The sequence below is a fragment of the Typopeltis vanoorti genome, chromosome 16 (assembly GCF_054136105.1).
Source record: "Typopeltis vanoorti isolate ZY-2024b chromosome 16, IOZ_Tvanoo_1.0, whole genome shotgun sequence".
NCBI lineage: Eukaryota > Metazoa > Arthropoda > Arachnida > Uropygi > Thelyphonidae > Typopeltis > Typopeltis vanoorti.
In genome coordinates, this window is record NC_143564.1 from 97474078 (window position 1) to 97493953 (window position 19876).

At 35.2% G+C, this 19876-nt stretch overlaps 1 protein-coding gene across 3 annotated transcripts in view; it reads right to left on the reverse strand.

Moving 5' to 3' along the window:
* Positions 1 to 4549: 4549 nt before the first annotated feature.
* LOC150098208 (non-canonical pre-mRNAs endonuclease FASTKD5, mitochondrial-like) overlaps positions 4550 to 19876 on the reverse strand; it is a 120975-nt gene continuing 105648 nt past the window's right edge. For 2 of the 3 annotated variants that reach the window (XM_090406300.1, XM_090406299.1), the window contains exon 6: positions 4550 to 4752. In XM_090406300.1, coding sequence (XP_090262426.1) covers positions 4672 to 4752 — 81 coding nt within the window. In that variant the 3' untranslated portion in view covers positions 4550 to 4671. The remainder of the gene's footprint in view (positions 4753 to 19876) is intronic. The other variant, XM_090406301.1, reaches the window with a different exon arrangement.

Here is a 19876-nt window from a genome sequence, read left to right on the forward strand (position 1 = left end):
GGCAAGTTTAATTTAAAATATTTTAGTAGATGGGGAGGTAATAGAAGAGTGTTGTCTTAAAAAAAAAAACTGCTACGTACAGCGAAAAGCAACAAGAGGGAATAACATAGGGAGAGCCTATATCCCTAAAATATTTACGTGGGTTGTCTGAAAAGTTCTCAGCCTCGACTGTAGATGCCAACACTATCGACAAGATTTTCCCCCCCTAAGTTCGTACATCTGTCATAAGCATCCATGTGAAATTGCAAGTCATTCTATCAAGTAGTTTGTTTTATACTGCTGTCTGAAGGAAAAGTGTCTGTATCCCTTGAAATGGATACAATTGAGTATCGTGCGGTTATAAAATTCTTTTTAAAAGAAGGTTTAACACCAAAATAAATTCATTCAAGGTTCATAAAAGTTTATGGGCACTCTTCTCCTTCGTTTTCAACAATTAAGAAATGGGCTACCGAGTTTAAACATGGCCGTACCAGCATTGAAGATGATCCACATGAAGGACATCCAAAAAGTGTAACACCACCAAAAATCATTCATCAAGTGCAAGATATGGTATTGGATGAACGGCAAGTCAAAGTGTGTGAAACTGCTGAGACTATAGGCATTTCAAAAGAACATGTAGGATATATTTTGCATGAAGAATTGCAAATGAAAAAGCTTTGCACAAGATGGGGTGCCACGCTTTCTCACAGTAGATCAAAAACGCACTTGCACGAAAATTTCTGAACAGTGTTTGGAGTTTTATTCTTGTTAAGACTGATTTTGTGCATTGATTTATTCTATGGGTGAGACTTGGATTCACCATTACACACCAGAATCCAAACAGCAGTCAAAACAGTGGACAGAAGCTGGTTGTTCAGTGCCAAAGAAGACAAAGTCGTTCCATCAGCAGTAATGGTCATAGCATTGGTGTTTTGGGTTTGCTAGACATTTTGTTTATTGATTACAGTAAATCCTCGATTTAACGGACTAATAGGGGCTAAGATTGCGAATTTTTTAAAATAAAAATATCTAACATTATACTGTAACATTTTATCAATATTAGCACTGTAATAACAAAAATATTGTTTTACACACAATTTTCACACTTTTAGATGTTGAGGCACTTAGTTTCCTGCTTTGAAAAAAACTTTTTTTTTTTTTAAACTTTTGAATTCTGCTGTGTTTTTACAATTAACTCCCTAAAATTATGAAAATGTGTGTAATAAAACTGCAACAGAAAGTCACGCCATATGACAAAATAACCAATTACACTGTGATTGGTGTGATTACGTCCTAATCATTCGCCAAACATGTTTTATGAGTGGTGAATCGTTTATGTTGGCTAAATTACTACAGTGTTTTTCCAACATGGCCTATTCACCAAAATTTGTTAAAAATAACAGGAAATTAATAACAAAAAATAACCTGTTAATTTAATTATAAGCAAATCTTGGTTAAAAGCATTTTAAAATTAACAGGGTGTTAATTTTCACATGTGACATATGGACCGGAAATTTTGTCAGTTAAATCGAGGTTTACTGTATCTTGAAAAGGGTAAAACAATAACTGGAGAATGTTATTCCGATCTTTTAGCCAGACTAGATGAAAAATTCGTGAGAAAAGACCTGGTTTCCAACATGGCCTATTCACCAAAATTTGTTAAAAATAACAGGAAATTAATAACAAAAAATAACCTGTTAATTTAATTATAAGCAAATCTTGGTTAAAAGCATTTTAAAATTAACAGGGTGTTAATTTTCACATGTGACATATGGACCGGAAATTTTGTCAGTTAAATCGAGGTTTACTGTATCTTGAAAAGGGTAAAACAATAACTGGAGAATGTTATTCCGATCTTTTAGCCAGACTAGATGAAAAATTCGTGAGAAAAGACCTGGTTTGCAGAAGTAAAAAATCATCTTTGATCAATACAATGCATCTGCCATAAAGGTGTTTTGGCAATGGTAAAATTAAGGGATCTGCACTATGAATTGTTGGAACATCCATCTTATTCCCCAGATTTGGCTCCCTCTGACTTCTTTCTCTTCCCAAAACTAAATCCCTTCCTTACTGGTCAGCGGTTTTCTTTGAATCAAGAGGTGATTGCAGTTATAGAGGGGTATTTTGCAGATCTTACTGTGAACCACTACAGGGACGGGATAATAGCGCTGGAGCACTGCTGGAATAAATGTATTAGTCTTAGGCGAGATTATGTTGAAAAATAAAAATAACTTTGAAATTATAAATTCGTTTTTTCATTGTTAAGCCAAGAACTTTTCAGACCACCCTCATACAGAAATTGGGCTAGGCCTCTTAACAATAATCAAAATTTTACTCTAAAAAAAAGGCACTGCTCAACACAATGCATTGAGCTGGAGCTTTTTATTTTTATATATCAATAATCAAACTTTTCTTAAAAAAAAAAGGCACCACTCAACAGTGTTATAGTGAATTTCTTGTAGCATTTATGGGACATTTTGCTAAATGGATTTAGCATTGAAAATAGATATTTTTTTTATCTAGAAGTTGACAACAAAAAAGAGACCAAAGTCAGCTTAGGAAATGCCAAGAACAGAATAAAAGGTATTAAAATATAACTATATATGACAATAAGAAGCTAAGTTGAGGGGGGATCAAGAAAGAAAAGTATAAAAGAAGAAAAAGGATTGTATAAATGGTAATGTGCAGTTAAAATTTTTCAAACTTTAGATCAAGTTAAACAGGCAATTCATACAACATAAACTACATATAGGCAGGCAGATGCCAAGTGGGAGGAGTGGAAAGAGAACTGTTTAGTGTTAAGGAAGGAATCTAATTGGATGAGGTGATTTGGGCATGTACACTTTTCAATAGATAAGTATCTCAACTGTACTGGCCCAAACCAAGTGGTTAACTCAACATTTGCTACATTACATTATGAAAGCTCAGAACATTTTTCTCATAGCAAATTCTGAAAGCGTTTTAGTTTGAGGAAGAGATAGCAGTCAGAGGGAGCCAAATCTGGGAAACAGGATGGATTTCCAACAATTCATAGTGCAGATCCCTTAATTTTCCCATTGCCAAAACACCTTTGTGGGCAGGTGCATTGTCCTGATGAAAGATGAACTTTTTTATTCTGCAAACTGGGTCTTTTCTCACGAATTTTTTCATCTAGTCTGGTTAAAAGATTGGAATAATATTCTCCAGTTATTGTTTTACCCTTTTGAAGATAATTAATAATTATCTTAATAATCCAAGATAAATTAATAAACAAAATGCCTTTGGCCTCCCAAAACACTGACGAGGTCTTTTGCATCCCAAAACACATTTAAACTCGGCAGCCCATTTCTTAATTGTTGAAAACGAAGGAGAAGAGTGCCCATAAACTTTTATGAACTTCGAATGAATTTATTTTGGCATTAAACTTTCTTTTACAAAGAATTTTATAACTGCAAGATACTCGATTTTATCCATTTCAAAGGATACAGACAACACATTTGCTTTAGACAGCTATATATAAAAAAAAACTATTTGGTAGAATGTCTTGCAATTTCACATGGATGCTTATGACAGATGTACCAACTTATGAAAAAAAAAATCTTGCCGATAGTGTTGCCCATCAAGGCTGAGAACTTTTCCGACATAGTCAAGCCCAAGTAATTTGTATCAGCCTGTCACCTCTCCATCGATTCCAAACAGGCTAGCGATAGTGAAATAATGGTATTTTATTTTTCTAACTACTACATAAACATACATAATCCAAAAATCTTTATCAGCTTAGGCCTGTTTGGCCAAATGGCTAGTGCACCCATTCTACAACCAACAGGTCACAAGGTTGAATCCCCCCCCCCCTTGGGGCATGAATGTTTGTGACTGTCTTTAGGTGAGAGATGAATTTCATCACCCAGTGTGAGATGAGACTACTGCCCTGCTTACTGGAAGCCTAAAGTGTCTTGAAAAAGTTCCATGTTTGGCCTGTAGAGTAATCATAAAACTTTTTAATTCCAGGACATACGTAACCTGGAATAAATTCCTAATCCGACTAGAAAAAAAACAAACAAAAAATCAAGATATGTTATACAGAACTGCATCACATAAAATTCATGTGGCTTTAAAAAAGCTTATAAATGCAAGCTATACGATATGCATGCTCAAGGTGGGATTCAAGCCCACAGCCTGTTAGTTGGAGAGCAGGTATGCTATCTAAACTAGGCTGGCTTTTTGCAAATACTGCTGAAACATTAGTCATATTTGAGAAACAATACATTCAGCCAACAAGTGAGTTATAATTATAGTATACCAAACATCATATTAATAAATAAATAAAAAAAAACATGAAAATACAAGTGTTTCCATCTGTGGCCAGGTACTGTCAGTAAAACATGTTTGTCTTCCTTGTCTCAATAAGAAATTTAAAAATTCCAATAGTGAATATTAAGGTTTAAAGCACAATTATCTGGTTAATGAAATTAGGGTTTCTTGTGAATTACTGCATAACTTCCTGCAACTTAAGTTTTAAATTTCTCCAAAAGTTTAATTTTATTATTGCAATCAGTGTGTAAATAAATGTGAAAAAAAAAAACTGTTTTACAAGAAATGAATATTGTTTATTCTTTGTATAAATTTAATACTTAAAAGTGCTATACATAATTTATTTTCTAAATTTAATTAACATAATTACAAAGATGAGTCAAACAGACTAAAATATAATTATCAATTGGATTCAAATATTCTTACATACAAATACTGCTTTCTTCTTCCTTTTGACATATTTGTGAACTGAACCCATGGAACCTATATTTAGATTTAAGAAAATTAAACCAGAAATGTTAAATGCAGTTCTTAATAGTCAATTTAAAATGAAAATTGTTGTCATCTTTCTAGACAAAAACACTCTGGAAGTTGTTTTTTTTTTTTTTTCAGATTTGAATACAAACTAATAATATTTTATTTTGCCAGTAAAAAAATAAAATCTATGACTGATGTGAATGATAAATATAAATTAAAGATGCCAAAAAATTATATTCTTGGTTTCATCCTTTATCCACGTGTAAGCAAACAAAGTTTGCATGTGAAGTCACTTCATGAATGGGCTATTTGTATATAGAAGCTAATGACTTCACATCAATTGCCTTAGTATCCCATAATGCAATGCACATATCCTTAGGGACATGTATAATGTTATGCATTATGGGAAGAGCCACTACCCATATTGCTTTCAACTTTTATTGAGGTCTCATGAAGATGAGACCTCAATATGGAAATATAACTTCTGTATTACCTCAACCTTGGTATATCTCTGGGTCTGGCTCCCACTGATGCATACATATACATCAGTGATGTTCAACCATTTTTACTACACGAGCTACTTTTCTATAATAAGTTATTCGGCAATCTACTCTCTTATATAGATCATGTTCCCCCAACCTTATATCTCATTACGCACACATAAACAACTAAAAAAAAAAATACACAACTAAAAACTTTGTGTATTTAAAAATTTGTCACTTTTAATTATTTTAATACAACAAAGACAAACAAACAAACATTGGAATAAAATATTTATTTCTCTATTTTGGAAAACCAAAGTTAGAAAAAACAACAGATTCATTATAAACTCACAAGTTACAGGAAATGCTGGTTGATTAAAAAAGAAAAAAAAGTTAATGTGAAATTTGGCATTGTTTGGACTTCGCAATATTTTCATAGTGAAGTTGATATGAAGAAGTAGCCAACCGCAGACAATCATCCAAATGATCATTTGTAATTTGGTTTCTTAATTGATTTTTTATGACGGTCATATATAAAAAAGCGGATTCTGACAAGAATGTCGATCTGAAACACGACAGAATTTTTCGCGCAATATCAGTTAATATTGGGAATTTTTTATGTGCATACTTCCAAATGACTTCATTGTTTAGTGATTTTAAATGTAAACTATTCTGAAAGTTTATTATCTCAAGTTCTACTTCAGCTTGGTTTATATCAAACAGCCCACTAATTTTATTTGAAATTTCTGTGATGTTCAAGTTTTCTTGAAATGAATTATTGATAAAAGATACAATCATTTCAGTTTTATTAAAATCTTTAAATCTTCAATTTATTTCTTCCTGAACTAATTCTATTTCACGAATAAATTCTTTTAAATCATAGCGAAGCATTTCTTGATTTTGTTCAAAAAATTTTAATAAATATGGAAGATGTCTAAATTCGCGGTCATTTATATTTTTCTTTAATAAAAGTAAGTATTGTTGGAAAGTTTTTATTGAACTTAACATGTCAATTAAATTTTTATCTCTACTTTGTAACTCTAAATTTAAATCGCTTAATTTTGTACAGATATCTACTAAAAATGATAAGTGTAACAAGCATCTTTTATCACTCAACTGTGGATAAATATCTCCTTTTTCATCAAGAACATTTTTTATATTGTTAATTAATACAAGAAATCTTTCTAAAAATTGACTTCGCTGAGCCAGCGAACATTACTGTACAACAGAAGTTCCCTATCATCATCTGCCTGTAGTTTAAATAACCACCGTTGCAGGGCTTTTCCTCGAACAGAATTTACAATTTTAAATGTAATATCCAAAACATCTTTTGTGTTTAATCTTTTACTACACAGTACTTGTTGGTGAATAATACAGTGGTACGTTAAAAAATCTGGATATTTGTCATCGTTTTTACATAATGAAATGAAGCCTGATTTATTACTTATCATTGCAGGAGCACCATCAGTGACACCATAGACACGAGTTTAAAAAGCGGAAGTTTGTGTTGTTTCACAAATTCATCAAATGCCAAAAAAATGTCTTCTCCCCTAGTCCTTCCCAATAATGGTATAATTTTCAAAAGTTCTTTACTTGAATAATCTTGAAATACCATGCGAATAAATACCATTAACTGAGTAATATCGGTGAAGTTGTGTAATTCATCAAATTGTAATGAAAACACAACACACTGGTGAATGCCTGACATTAACCTGGCCTGGAAACTTTTCTCTGGAAATTGGAACTCTTCCTTTCGGCAATTTGAAACCTTGTTTGCGGCCCAGAAGTAGTCTTGCTCTAGTGACATCTCGAACCGAGAAGCTCCTTTCTGGAAGCAGGAAACTCCTCTCTCAAGCAACGTGGATCCGGGCAGTCTCTCTGACGGCGACTCTGGACTGGGCAGCCTCCTCTCCGACAGCAATTCTGGAACTGGGACCCCTTCTGCTGGCTTCAGTCCCTTATTTTCTTCATTTCCTTCAGTCCCTTATTAGGCCTCCTCTGAGACCTCGCATGAAGTTTGGCAACCCCCAAAGAATCAGTATGAGGCTTTCATCTTAAGTTTCAAGTTCGGTATGCCTTTTGTTCTCCTCCACTTTCTTTTGATTGCAAGTTGCCGGCCATTGGAAAGTTGTTTGAACTCTTTCTGACTGACTTCAGAGATGTTTACACTTAGAGCCTGCAAGCCTTTCTCATACATACAAGTTTCAATAACAATCTTTCTAATGCTGCCATGTACAGCTTTGGCGATGAAAACATTGCCTTTGTTTTTAACACACTAACATATTAAAGCAGTATATACAGTTAGCTTCAAAAGAGTTATTTACAAAAACATCTAATACAAACTATACCGAGACAAACAGTTTATTTTTTTACAATATTCACATGGGATTTAACCTAAGTAAAAAATCGATGTAAATGTGCTTTGGAATATTTAATATTTAAGCTACAATCGAGTTTTTACACTTTGCTTATAATCGTATTCACTCGACTCACTGTTTGACTTCCACTGATCCAAATTAATTCATTTACCTGGACTTATAAAAAAATTACTGATTTGACAATTTTAACGAAAAATAAATAAGCAATAGCAATACACTTAAAGCGAATTAAAAATAATACGAAATAATGATAAAATATGTTTTCAGTTTTAATTAAATTTGTAAGTAAGGAATACACGAGATCGACCAAAAATCGACGCGATCGACAGGTTGAACACAACTGATGTACATGATACATGTATAATGCATAATATTATGCATGTCTGTAAGAATATGTGCATTACATTATGGGATGCTAAGGCAACTGATGTGAGTTCATTAACCTCTTTACACAAACAGCCCAGTCGTGAAGTAACCTCACGTGCAAACTTTATTTGCTTACACTAGGATAAAGGATGAAACCAAGAATATAATTTCTTGGCATCTTTAATTTTTAGTGTAACCAATTGAAAAAAATTTCAACATGTGAAAGATATTTTGGGACTTTTTAAGAAATAAGAGCTATCTAGAACAGAGAATTTGGTCCTTAGGGCCAAACTGAATATTATTGAATGGCTTGCTCAACCAGAGAAAAGAGAAGAGAAAATATGAAGAATGAAATAAAGATGGCTTGATTCTTGAAATTGGGGTAAAAGGTACATAAAAGGTACATGCACACACAACTGTGAATACTATGTTATGAAACAGAACATCTTGAGTGGTTTCTTGTGTGGAGTTTACCCTCAGCTGCTACCTTAATCTATCAATGTGGAACAACAAATCTACCTTTTATCCACTCAGTCACCATGAGCAAAACCCTTCACTTTTTTCAACAAATCTGTGAGTTGAAGTTCTACCACAGCGTGGAAGTTATATAACTCTTTTCAGATAGCTTGACAGCTTAGAGATGTACTAGTGTTGTTCACTAGCAAACATTAACTTTACAAACAAACAAACTGTTTGTTCACAAACATTAGCCATCAAACTGATGAACAATTTGATGGCTAAACATCACATTAGTTGTGGCTATTCCCAGGCAAGGCTATAAGCCTTGCCTGGGAATAGTCACAACACTTGCAATAATGTGGACATTAGTGAATGACTGAACATTTTGTCAGCCTGGGCTAAGTATTCTGAAAATGCTAATTATCACATACAAGTTATTTAAGTCATATGATATGTTTACACATCTGAGAATGCTGTTAGGTGCATGGTATCAAGCATAATTAAGTTCATGGAAACACAGGTTTATGTGGTTTAGCAGTTCTGTGGAAAGTTTCTGATACTGAGACCACATAATGATGTAAATAAAGAATTTAATAAAAATAAGCAATTAAAACCCGACTAGTTTCATAAGTTGTAAGATGTAGTCTCAATATCGAAAACTTCCCACATAATCCAGTTCATTTACAGTAACAATCTTGTACAGATTTCCCCTTAGGATGACAGTTTAACAGGTTGTAATAAATATTTAATAAACCACTGCTATAAATACAGATAAATCTGTTCCTGATACAGCATTTAAACTCCTTTTTCTTAATGAGCATGTCTTTCTGTTTTGGGGAAAATGCTATTTTGTACAGAACATGATAAACAGCCTTATAAAATTATCAACTAAGGAATAAGAAAAGAAATCCTACGAGGTCATTCTCCAAGAACCCATGTAATGACCTCATACCAAATACAATATGTCAAAATTATGTTAACACTTAAATGGAAAAACACATTTATTGTAAAATTATATCTGAGAAAAAAAAAAAAATTCAATGTTCATTCCATATAATTATGTTACAAGAATAAGGATTAACATAATTTTGATATACCTTGTATTAGTTTCAGCACGTTAATTATGCAGCAATAATCATACCTACGCAGTGGATGCACATAAATGTGGTGAGCTGATTTATGATGATTATTTGACAATTATCTGACAATAACTGGGTTCGAGGATATTTAGTGAATGTTGCATATTGCTGCTGAAAGATAAGCATTTTTTTTTTCAAATTTTTGTTAATGATACTGAGATAATTTTTTGTAGTTATTTGTTTTATAAGTGTGCATGATAGACCAAGTTATTCAGACTGGCACCTATGAGTAGCAGAACAATGGTAGTCAAGACGTCTTTGTTGGGTGAATGAAATTTGTGTAAGTTTGTCCATTGAAGAATTTGTGAGATGTATTAGTCATGAAAAATTGAAAGATTTGTGAAAGGAAAACAAAACTGGTGTGTAGTGGTGAAAACAAATTAAATGACAGCCAAATAGAGTACTGATAGAAGACTGGAAAATGTAAATATTGTCGATAATACTGAAGTGCCATGGCAGAAGTTTGGGAGAACATAGAAGACTGGATAAGAAAACAGTGTGCTTTCATGTAACCCTTCACAAGACAAAGCACTAGACTGAAAGACTGCAAAAACAGCAAGAGATAAGATCTGAGAACTGAAATATACAAGAGATCCAAAGCAAAAATGAAGACTATAAGAATAAATAAGTAAAACAGTGTAAGGAGATGATGTTTATGGCGATTCTATAATAAGGGAAGTCCTTCACGAAATGCTACAAAATCTTGTTTCCCAGTTAGAACTGAAAGGGAAGGTGAAAGAATTGATTGCTTTGGCTTGAACCAAATCTGAGAGGTGAGAAGTACTGTATGAGGGAAGATATGAAAGAGTTTTTGAAAGAAGTGAAAAAAGAAGAGCAAGAAGATGAAGTTTGTAATTCTGCTGCCATGCTAAGAGAGAGGCAATCTGAGGAGAGCAATGATAGCTTTGAATCAGTGCAGAGGTTGTGCAGAAAGAATGATGTAGAGTTTGTGGACCTATGGTCTAAGTTTGATGGAGATTTGTATAATGTTGATGGACTACACTTGAGTGGATTAATGAAGTTAGTTGTCTAGAGAAAGAGAGATTTGTTCACTGAGGTGGAAGTGCAAAGTCCGGAAAACTAATGAAATTAAGGAAGATGGAGGCGTACACACACACACACGTGTGTGTTTGGAGACACTCATGCAGAAAATGAGCATGTGAATGAACAAAAAATGCAGATATAGTCTCTCAGGCAACAATATCAAATGGAGTAGTCAATTCAGGAAGTAAAAGTGGTTAGGGGCCAAAGGGGATGCTACAGTTTCCACATATTAATGCTAGAAGCATCAGGAATAAGGAGAAGTTTTTAACGTGGATTAGCGCAACCTCATGAAATGTTATGGACATTAGTGAGATTTGGCTAACAACAGCAGATGATGTAATTATACACTGAGAGTGACTAGTCCTTGATTATTGCTCTGCTGAAGGATGGTATGGAGATCAGTGTTTAAGGCATTGGTTGCAGATGATCTTGATGTAAGGAATGTCTGGGAACTACATGGTTTGTCAAAGGAGTAGGATGAGTGGAAGGTGCAAACTATGGATAGGATTTGTAGTGATTGAGAGTAGATCATTTATGTATAGGAGAAAGAGGATAGGTGAGAGAACAGAGTCCTGAGGCACTCCTGCATTGGTGTCAAAGCTTGAAGAGGGTGCCATCCACCATGACATACAATGAATGACCAGAGAGAGAGAGAGAGAGAGAAAGCTAGCTAACCAGTTACAGAGCGTGACAGGTAGACTGAAAAAAGACAGTTTGTAAAGCAGGCCTTGATATCAAACACAATTGAAAACCTTGGAAATGTGAAGAGAGGCAGCACATGTTTCTCCAAACCTTTCCATGGTACGTGCCCAGTGGTGAGTTATGAAGGCAAAGATATTAGCCATGGATCTGGATTGGCAGAACCCATACTAGTGGTCTCTGATTAACTGGTGAGCTAGGTAGTGAAAAAGATAACCATTGATAACTTTCTCCATTATTTTGGAGAGGATTGAGGTGATGGCAATTGGTCAGTAGTTGGACAGTTCGCTTTTGTCTCTCTTTTTTAGGAATGGAATGGATATACCTTAGGTTCCATGGGATGGAATAGGTGCCAAAAGTACAGAAGATTGAAGAGATGATAGAGGCCAGGTGTTAGTTCTGGAACACAGAGTACAATAAGAGAGTTGCCATCAGGATCAGACAACTTTGTGGTGTTCATGATGTCTAATATTCTTCTTATGCCTTTCTGCCAAAAGGCCATAGGAGACATATGGTGCTCAGCTGATGGTATGGAAGTGATCTGTCTTTGTTGTCTATGAAGGAGTTAGAGGAAAAGAGTGATGGAAGGAAGTTGGCTTTTTCTTTGGTTGCTGTAACAGTGGTGCCATCTGGTTGTTGAGAAGATTATCTGTCTTAAAGTAAAATTCAGCTGTATAACTGAGAGGAGACCTCCACATAGCCTTTAAAGGAATGCAGAGAACCGACCAGGGCTTCTGACCTAATGTCCAATCCTCACCTTCTCGTGGTGCACCCTTTTGGGTATCTACTTTGATACTGAACGAACGAGGATGGGCTGGCAATTTGGGATTTAGCCGACCAAATTGTATTCTTATTGGTTAAACCAAAATAAAAAATGATGGTACAACATGACAAAATTTCATGCCGGCTGGGGCGTCGCCCGGTTAAACAAGGCCCCCGTTGTTTTCGCCAGGGAACCAGGGCGAACAGCGAAAAGTCAGCTACTGGAACAAATCTGAAAACAAACCCCAACTCAACATCACCAGAGTTAAAGATCGGTACTATCAACGTAAGAAGCCTGAATGGCAAAGAAATGGAGCTAGCTGAGGAATTAGATAAGTACCACATCGACATAATAGGGGTGACTGAAACAAAAAAGACAAAAACTGGTGAGATCTTTCTGAGCAATAAATACAAAATGTTATATTCAGGCAATGACAATCAAGGAAAAGAAGGAGTAGCCATAGTATTCAACACAAAATACGAGGCTAATCTTCTTGAATGGCAGTCAGTCTCAAGTAGAGTAATGTGGGCAAATATGAGAATGGGGAACTGGACAATGAGACTTATTTGTGCCTATGGTCCCACAGAAGGTTCTACTAAGGTAGAAGTGGAGGAATTTTTTGAGGCTTTAGAAAAAGCAACTGACACAATGAAAAAGGAAAAGTTGGTCCTTGTTGGGGATCTAAATAGTAGAGTAGGAAATGATTGTGAGACATACAAAAATATTTTGGGAAAATTTGGAGAAAAGAGCAAAGCTAATAATAATGGCAAATATCTGTTGGATTTCTGCTCAGGACATGGACTGGTTATTACTAACACCATGTTCCAACATAAAAATGTGCACAAATTCACATGGAGAGAAGAGGCTAGGAATAAGAAAAGTCTCATTGACTATATTATTGTTGATAGTGATGTTTTCTCCCTGGTGCAGGACACCAGAGTGTACAGAGGATTTGAAATTGGAAGTGATCACTATTTAGTCTTGAGCAGGATAAAATTGAATTTCATATTGAAAAGAATAAAATGTAAGAAAGTTTTAAAGCGAATAAAAGTTGAGCAGCTCTCAGATGTGAACTGTAGACTAAAATACAGAAATATTATTGAAAAGAAAATGAAAGAGTTTGAGAACAGGAATCAAACCTTGGAGATTCAGTGGCAAACTCTGAAGGAAACGTTGATTGATTCTGCCAGAGAGGCATGTGGTGAGGTTGTGTGCAAGGATAAAAAAATCAGAACTCCTTGGTGGACACAGGAAGTTAAAGAGGCAGTGAAGGAAAAGAAGAAAGCATATCAAAAGTTCCTGGCAAATAAGTCAACTTTTACTCTTACAGAATACAGAGACAAATGTAAGAAAGCTAAACAGTGTGTAAAACTAGCTAAACAAAAGTCATGGGAGGACTTTGGCAAGAATATAGAAAATAAATATCAAGAAGGTGGCAAAATATTCTGGAGGTTGTTGAAGAAGCTTAGGAATGGAGGAAAGAGTGCTGTAAAAGGAATTAGAGATGATAAAGGTGAAATGAAAACAGGAGAAAAAGATATCCTTGAAGTATGGAGTAATTACTTTGAAAAACTGCTAAATGAAACAAGCAGTGATGACAGCACAGTGATAAAAAACACTGACCAGGCATGCAGTCAGGAATACATATCCATACTTGAAGTAGAAAAAGCCATCAAAGGCTTGAAATGTGGAAAGGCAGCAGGAGTAGATGATATTCGACCAGAAATGCTGAAGTATGGTGGTATAAGAGTCTTACAGTGGCTGCACTGCATAGTTCAGAAAGCCTGGACAGAGGGACGAATTCCTGATGATTGGAGTAGAGCTCTCATAGTACCCATATATAAAAAGGGAAATAAAACTGCATGTGAGAATTACAGAGGTATTTCCCTACTGAGTGTTCCTGGCAAGATCTATGCAAGTATACTTGAGAAACAGTTGAGAAGAATTGTGGAAGAAAAGCTTGGTGAAGAACAAGCTGGATTCAGGCCAAATAGAGGCTGTCAGGATCAGATCTTCACTTTACGACAAATAGTCGAGAAAGCATGGGAATATAACAAAGATCTGTATTTAAGTTTTGTCGATTTGGAAAAGGCATATGACAAGGTGCCAAGAGAGAAGCTATTCAATACGCTGCAGTTATATGGTGTCAATGGGGCATTATATCAAGCAATACTTAGTCTTTATTTGAGTTGTGAGTCAGCAGTTAGAATTGAAGGAAGTACAGGAAGATGGTTTAATGTTAAATCTGGTGTGAGACAAGGATGTACATTATCCCCTCTGTTATTCATTATCTATATGGATCACATTATGAAGGAATGTGGTATTAAACCTGATATCAAAATTGGAGATGTTAATGTCAGCTCTTTGCTTTATGCGGATGATGTTATACTTCTAAATAAATCCGCTACAAGTCTGCAAGATTCTCTGACTAAATTGAATAGCTGTTGTAATAGATATGGTATGAAGGTCAGCAATAAAAAGACAAAGACAATGAAAATAGGCAGAATCATTGAAAATGTCAACTGTGTTGTGAATGGAGAACCTGTGGAACAAGTAAAACATTTCAGCTACTTAGGCACAATTTTTACTGAAGATGGTAAACTAAATATAGAAATAGACAACAGAATCAACAAAGCTGGTATGGTGGGAAGTCAATTGAATAAATTCATATGGAATAAGAAAGAAATTAGTCAGAACACTAAATTAGCTGTATACAAGACTGTGTTCAAACCAATTTTAACTTATGGATCTGAGAGCTGGGTCAGAAGTAAAACACTTGACCAAAGACTAGAGACCGCAGATATGAGAGTCCTGAGAAAGATTAGAGGCGTGAACAGATGGCATCAATGGCAATATCATATTAAAAATGAGGATATTAGGAAAGAACTTGACATTGTCAGCATCCAGGAATGCGTTAACAGAGCTAATCTCAGATGGTATGGTCACTTAAATAGAATGGGAGAGGAAAGATTAGCAAAACAAGTGTTCTCTGCCAGGTTGGCAGGAAAACGACCCAGAGGAAGACCAAGATATAGGTGGATTGATACGGTACAAAGTGCCTTAGACGATAGAAATATAAGATCTGATAATGTTGGAGTCTTGACAAGTAACAGATTGATTTGGAGGAAAATTGTAGATAGAAAGTTAGTAATGATGTAATTTTTTCATGTAGTACTGTCATATCCTGTACACCCCTTGAGGGTACATGGCAGGAATTTGATGATGATGAAGTAAAATTCATCTATCCTAAAGTAAAAACCCATCATCATAATTAATATTCCACAAACCTGATAATGCTTTTGTCATCTGGCTCTGAACCTTTTCCAGAGTATCCCTCACTTCCTCCACCTCCTCGTGTAACATAATACCATCTATGTATTATGTTACATTGATGTAACAGTGTTACATTTTCAAATTACAAAGCACGAAAGCTTATTTACTGGTGTTGAAATTAAATCCCGCTTGTCTGTCCACACATCAGTCTAATCAAATTGCTCAAGCAAGTTTTGCCCCATCTTTGCATCATCTGCATGCAAACAATTGTAGTATCATTAACAGCTGATTAACACATTCGCTGCCACGCTCCTTGGGCATAGTTTGTTACTGCATGCCAAGCAATTTCACTTCTTCAAGGTCAGTACGAGTAATCTCGTTGCCGGCGGTAATCGACATACGAATATATTTGTAGTTGGCTTGTGAGGCTCATATACCAACTATGAGTATACACACTTTTGCTGCTCACTCTGCACGCCAAGCACTTTCACTTCTTCAAGGTCAGTATGAGTAATATCGTTGCCGGCGGTAAGCGTCATACGAGTATATTCATAGTTGGCTTGTGAGGCTCATATACCTACTACGAGTATACTCGTAGTTGGCAGCGAACGTGTTAAATAACATTAACCCAAAAACAAAACCTTGTGGGACTTCACTAGTAACTGTAGTCCTCAGAGAAACAGTTCCTATATACACAATCATTGGATATCTGCCATTTACCCTTTTGGATTTAGGCACCCAGTGTGTTATTGCCATAACCAAATATTTCTTAACTATCTCCCATGCCATATTAATCTTTCTTTAAAGTTCCTTTTTTCAGAGAACTGTTTCCTGAGCCTTTCATAATCCCATTGCCCTACAGTTCCACATGTATCCACTTATTTCAGATATTTCTACATACTTTTGTGCCTCCTAGATCAGGATTATATGATCAACTCATACAAACTTTTTTTGTATTGTTCCCACACACAAAAAATTATTTGCAAATCTATAGTACATTTTTGTACAATATTTTTTTTCCATCTTTTTTTATTAATCAATTTTATATTTTTTTTTTGTATTTTTAATTTATTTCTTACATAGTTTAGAAACCATGCGCTAGAGACCAAGCATGGAACTTATTTAAGTCACTTCAGGCTTCCAATAAGCAGGATGACAGGCGAAATTTATCTCTGACCTAAAGACAATCACAACATTCGTGCCCATGGTGGAATTCGAACCTACATCCTGTTGGTTGGAGAGCAGGTATGCTAACCACTCGACCAACCAGGTGGCAAGATGGTGATAAAGTTAATATCCTGTTCACAATCACATCAACTGATGTCACTTACTAAATCTAATATGTTTAGCCCATGAGTTTCCTCCATCACCAACTGTATGAGATAGACCTCTTAAGAAATTTCCTTTCTTTTCTTCTATATGCTCTTTCTTCCTTCCATTTATATTTTGAAAGTTAAAATCCCTCTGGATTAAGAGAAAGATGTTGGAAGTTTATTTTGCACTTGGTTAGACTATAATAAATTTAGTTTAATCTTTTATCCAAGTGTAAGCAAACAAAGTTTGCACCTGAACATATCTTCAGGACTGAGATAAGGTGGTACAACACTTAGGCAACTCACAGCAAAGGTGGACCAAGTTCTCATCACTCCTTGTCTCAGTATCTCCCATAATGCAAAGCACATCTCCTTGTAGACATGTATAATGCTATGCATTAAGGTAAGGGCCACTACCGAGACGGGTTTCGACCTTTATTGAGGTCTCATCAGTGGGAGGCAGAAGCAATAGGAGAGGTCATATTTACCTATACGAGTTGCCAACAGGTGTACCACCTTATTATTATATTACTCTAGATTAAAAGAAAGATGTTGGAAGTTTATTTTGCACTTGGTTAGACTATAATAAATTTAGTTTAATCCTTTATCCAAGTGTAAGCAAACTGAGGTAAGGTGGTACCACCTTACCTCAGTCCTGAAGATATGTTCAGGTGCAAACTTTGTTTGCTTACAAAGGTAAGGATACAGGATTAAACTAAATTTATTAAAATCACTCATTATTATAATCCTTTTTTTTTTGCACTAGATAAACTAATTTGCCTGAACATTTCTTTCTCATCTGTTATTTCCACATCTGTAATAAACCTGAAACTAAATCTTTCTCTTTTTTTTTTTTTCTCTCTCTCTCCAGTAATGTTTATCTCACATCAAACACTTTCAAAACAAAGAAACTACCACCCTCTAGTTCCTCAAACTTACATGGACACAAATCATCATAATCATCATCAGCAGCAGTATCTCCTTCCTTTTTATCATTTGTGTCTTCTCTAAAAATATTATACTCATCAACTTTGATTCCTATCAAGATATCATTTATTGTACAATGAAACCTGTGGAAAATTTTACGTGTGTTTGTTTAGTCAAGATATCATTATTGGTCATGTTTCTGTTATCCTTATGATTTGAAGATATACTGTAAGAATCAAAGCTATAAACTCTAAAAATGCCCTCTACTGCATTGGTGTATACAAATGATTAAGGACAGTTTCAGACTTTGCCCTTAATCATTTGCCATTCCCCATCAAATTTATCTTATCCTTGTGAACATTATTTTCTACAGGCTATCCTCATTTCCTTTTATCCCAATAACTCTCATTATCATGATCTGATATCCACATTCCCATTAAACAATTTTTGGAAACATTAACTCCTACATTCATTTAAATATAGCCCATCTTTGATATATAAATTCCTTTCTCCATCAAACTCATCCCATACAGCCATATAAACCCTCCCTTCCTACACCTTCTGGTTTTAATCTGAAAACAAACCCCAACTCAACATCACCAGAGTTAAAGATCGGTACTATCAACTTAAGAAGCCTGAATGGCAAAGAAATGGAGCTAGCTGAGGAATTAGATAAGTACCAGATCGACATAATAGGGGTGACTGCAACAAAAAAGACCAAAACTGGTGAGATCTTTCTGAGCAATAAATACAAAATGTTATATTCAGGCAATGACAATCAAGGAAAAGAAGAGTAGCCATAGTATTCAACACAAAATACGAGGCTAATCTTCTTGAATGGCAGGCAGTGTCAAGTAGAGTGATGTGGGCTAATATCAGAATGGGAAATTGGACAATGAGACTTAATTGTGCCTATGGTCCCACAGAAGGTTCTACTAAGGTAGAAGTGGAGGAATTTTTTGACGCTTTAGAAAAAGCAACTGACACAATGAAAAATGAAAAGTTGGTCCTTGTTGGGGATCTAAATAGCAGAGTAGGAGATGATTGTAAGACATACAAAAATATTTTGGGAAAATTTGGAGAAAAGAGCAAAGCTAATAATAATGGCAAATACCTGTTGGATTTCTGCTCAGGACATGGACTGGTTATTACTAACACCATGTTCCAACATAAAAATGTGCACAAATTCACATGGAGAGAAGAGGCTAGGAATAAGAAAAGTCTCATTGACTATGTTATTGTTGATAGTGATGTTTTCTCCCTGGTCCAGGACACCAGTATGGTGGTATAAGAGTCTTACAGTGGCTGCACTGCATAGTTCAGAAAGCCTGGGCAGAGGGACGAATTCCCGATGATTGGAGTAGAGCTCTCATAGTACCCATATATAAAAAGGAAAATAAAACCGAATGTGAGAATTACAGAGTTATTTCCCTACTGAATGTTCCTGGCAAGATCTATGCAAGTATACTTGAGAAACGGTTAAGAAGAATTGTGGAAGAAAAGCTTGGTGAAGAACAAGCTGGATTCAGGCCAAATAGAGGCTGTCAGGATCAGATCTTCACTTTACGACAAATAGTCGAGAAAGCATGGGAATATAACAAAGATCTGTATTTAAGTTTTGTCAATTTGGAAAAGGTATATGACAAGGTGCCAAGCTATTCAATACACTGCAGTTATATGGTGTCAATGGGGCATTATATCAAGCAATACTTAGTCTTTATTTGAGTTGTAAGTCAGCAGTTAGAATTGAAGGAAGCTTTTCTTCCACAATTCTTCTCAACCGTTTCTCAAGTATACTTGCATAGATCTTGCCAGGAACATTCAGTAGGGATATACCTCTGTAATTCTCACATTCAGTTTTATTTTCCTTTTTATATATGGGTACTATGAGAGCTCTACTCCAATCATCGGGAATTCGTCCCTCTGCCCAGGCTTTCTGAACTATGCAGTGCAGCCACTGTAAGATATAGAAATAGACAACAGGAAGATGGTTTAATGTTAAATCTGGTGTGAGACAAGGATGTACATTATCCCCTCTGTTATTCATTATCTATATGGATCACATTATGAAGGAAAGTGGTATTAAACATGATATCAAAATTGGAGATGTTAATGTCAGTTCTTTGCTTTGTGCAGATGATGTTATACTTCTAAATAAATCCACTACAAGTCTGCAAGATTCTCTGACTAAATTGAATAGCTGTTGTAATAGATATGGTATGAAGGTCCTTAATCTCAGCTCAATATAGCATGATCAGAGGCATATAGACAGGGAATGAAGCGAGTT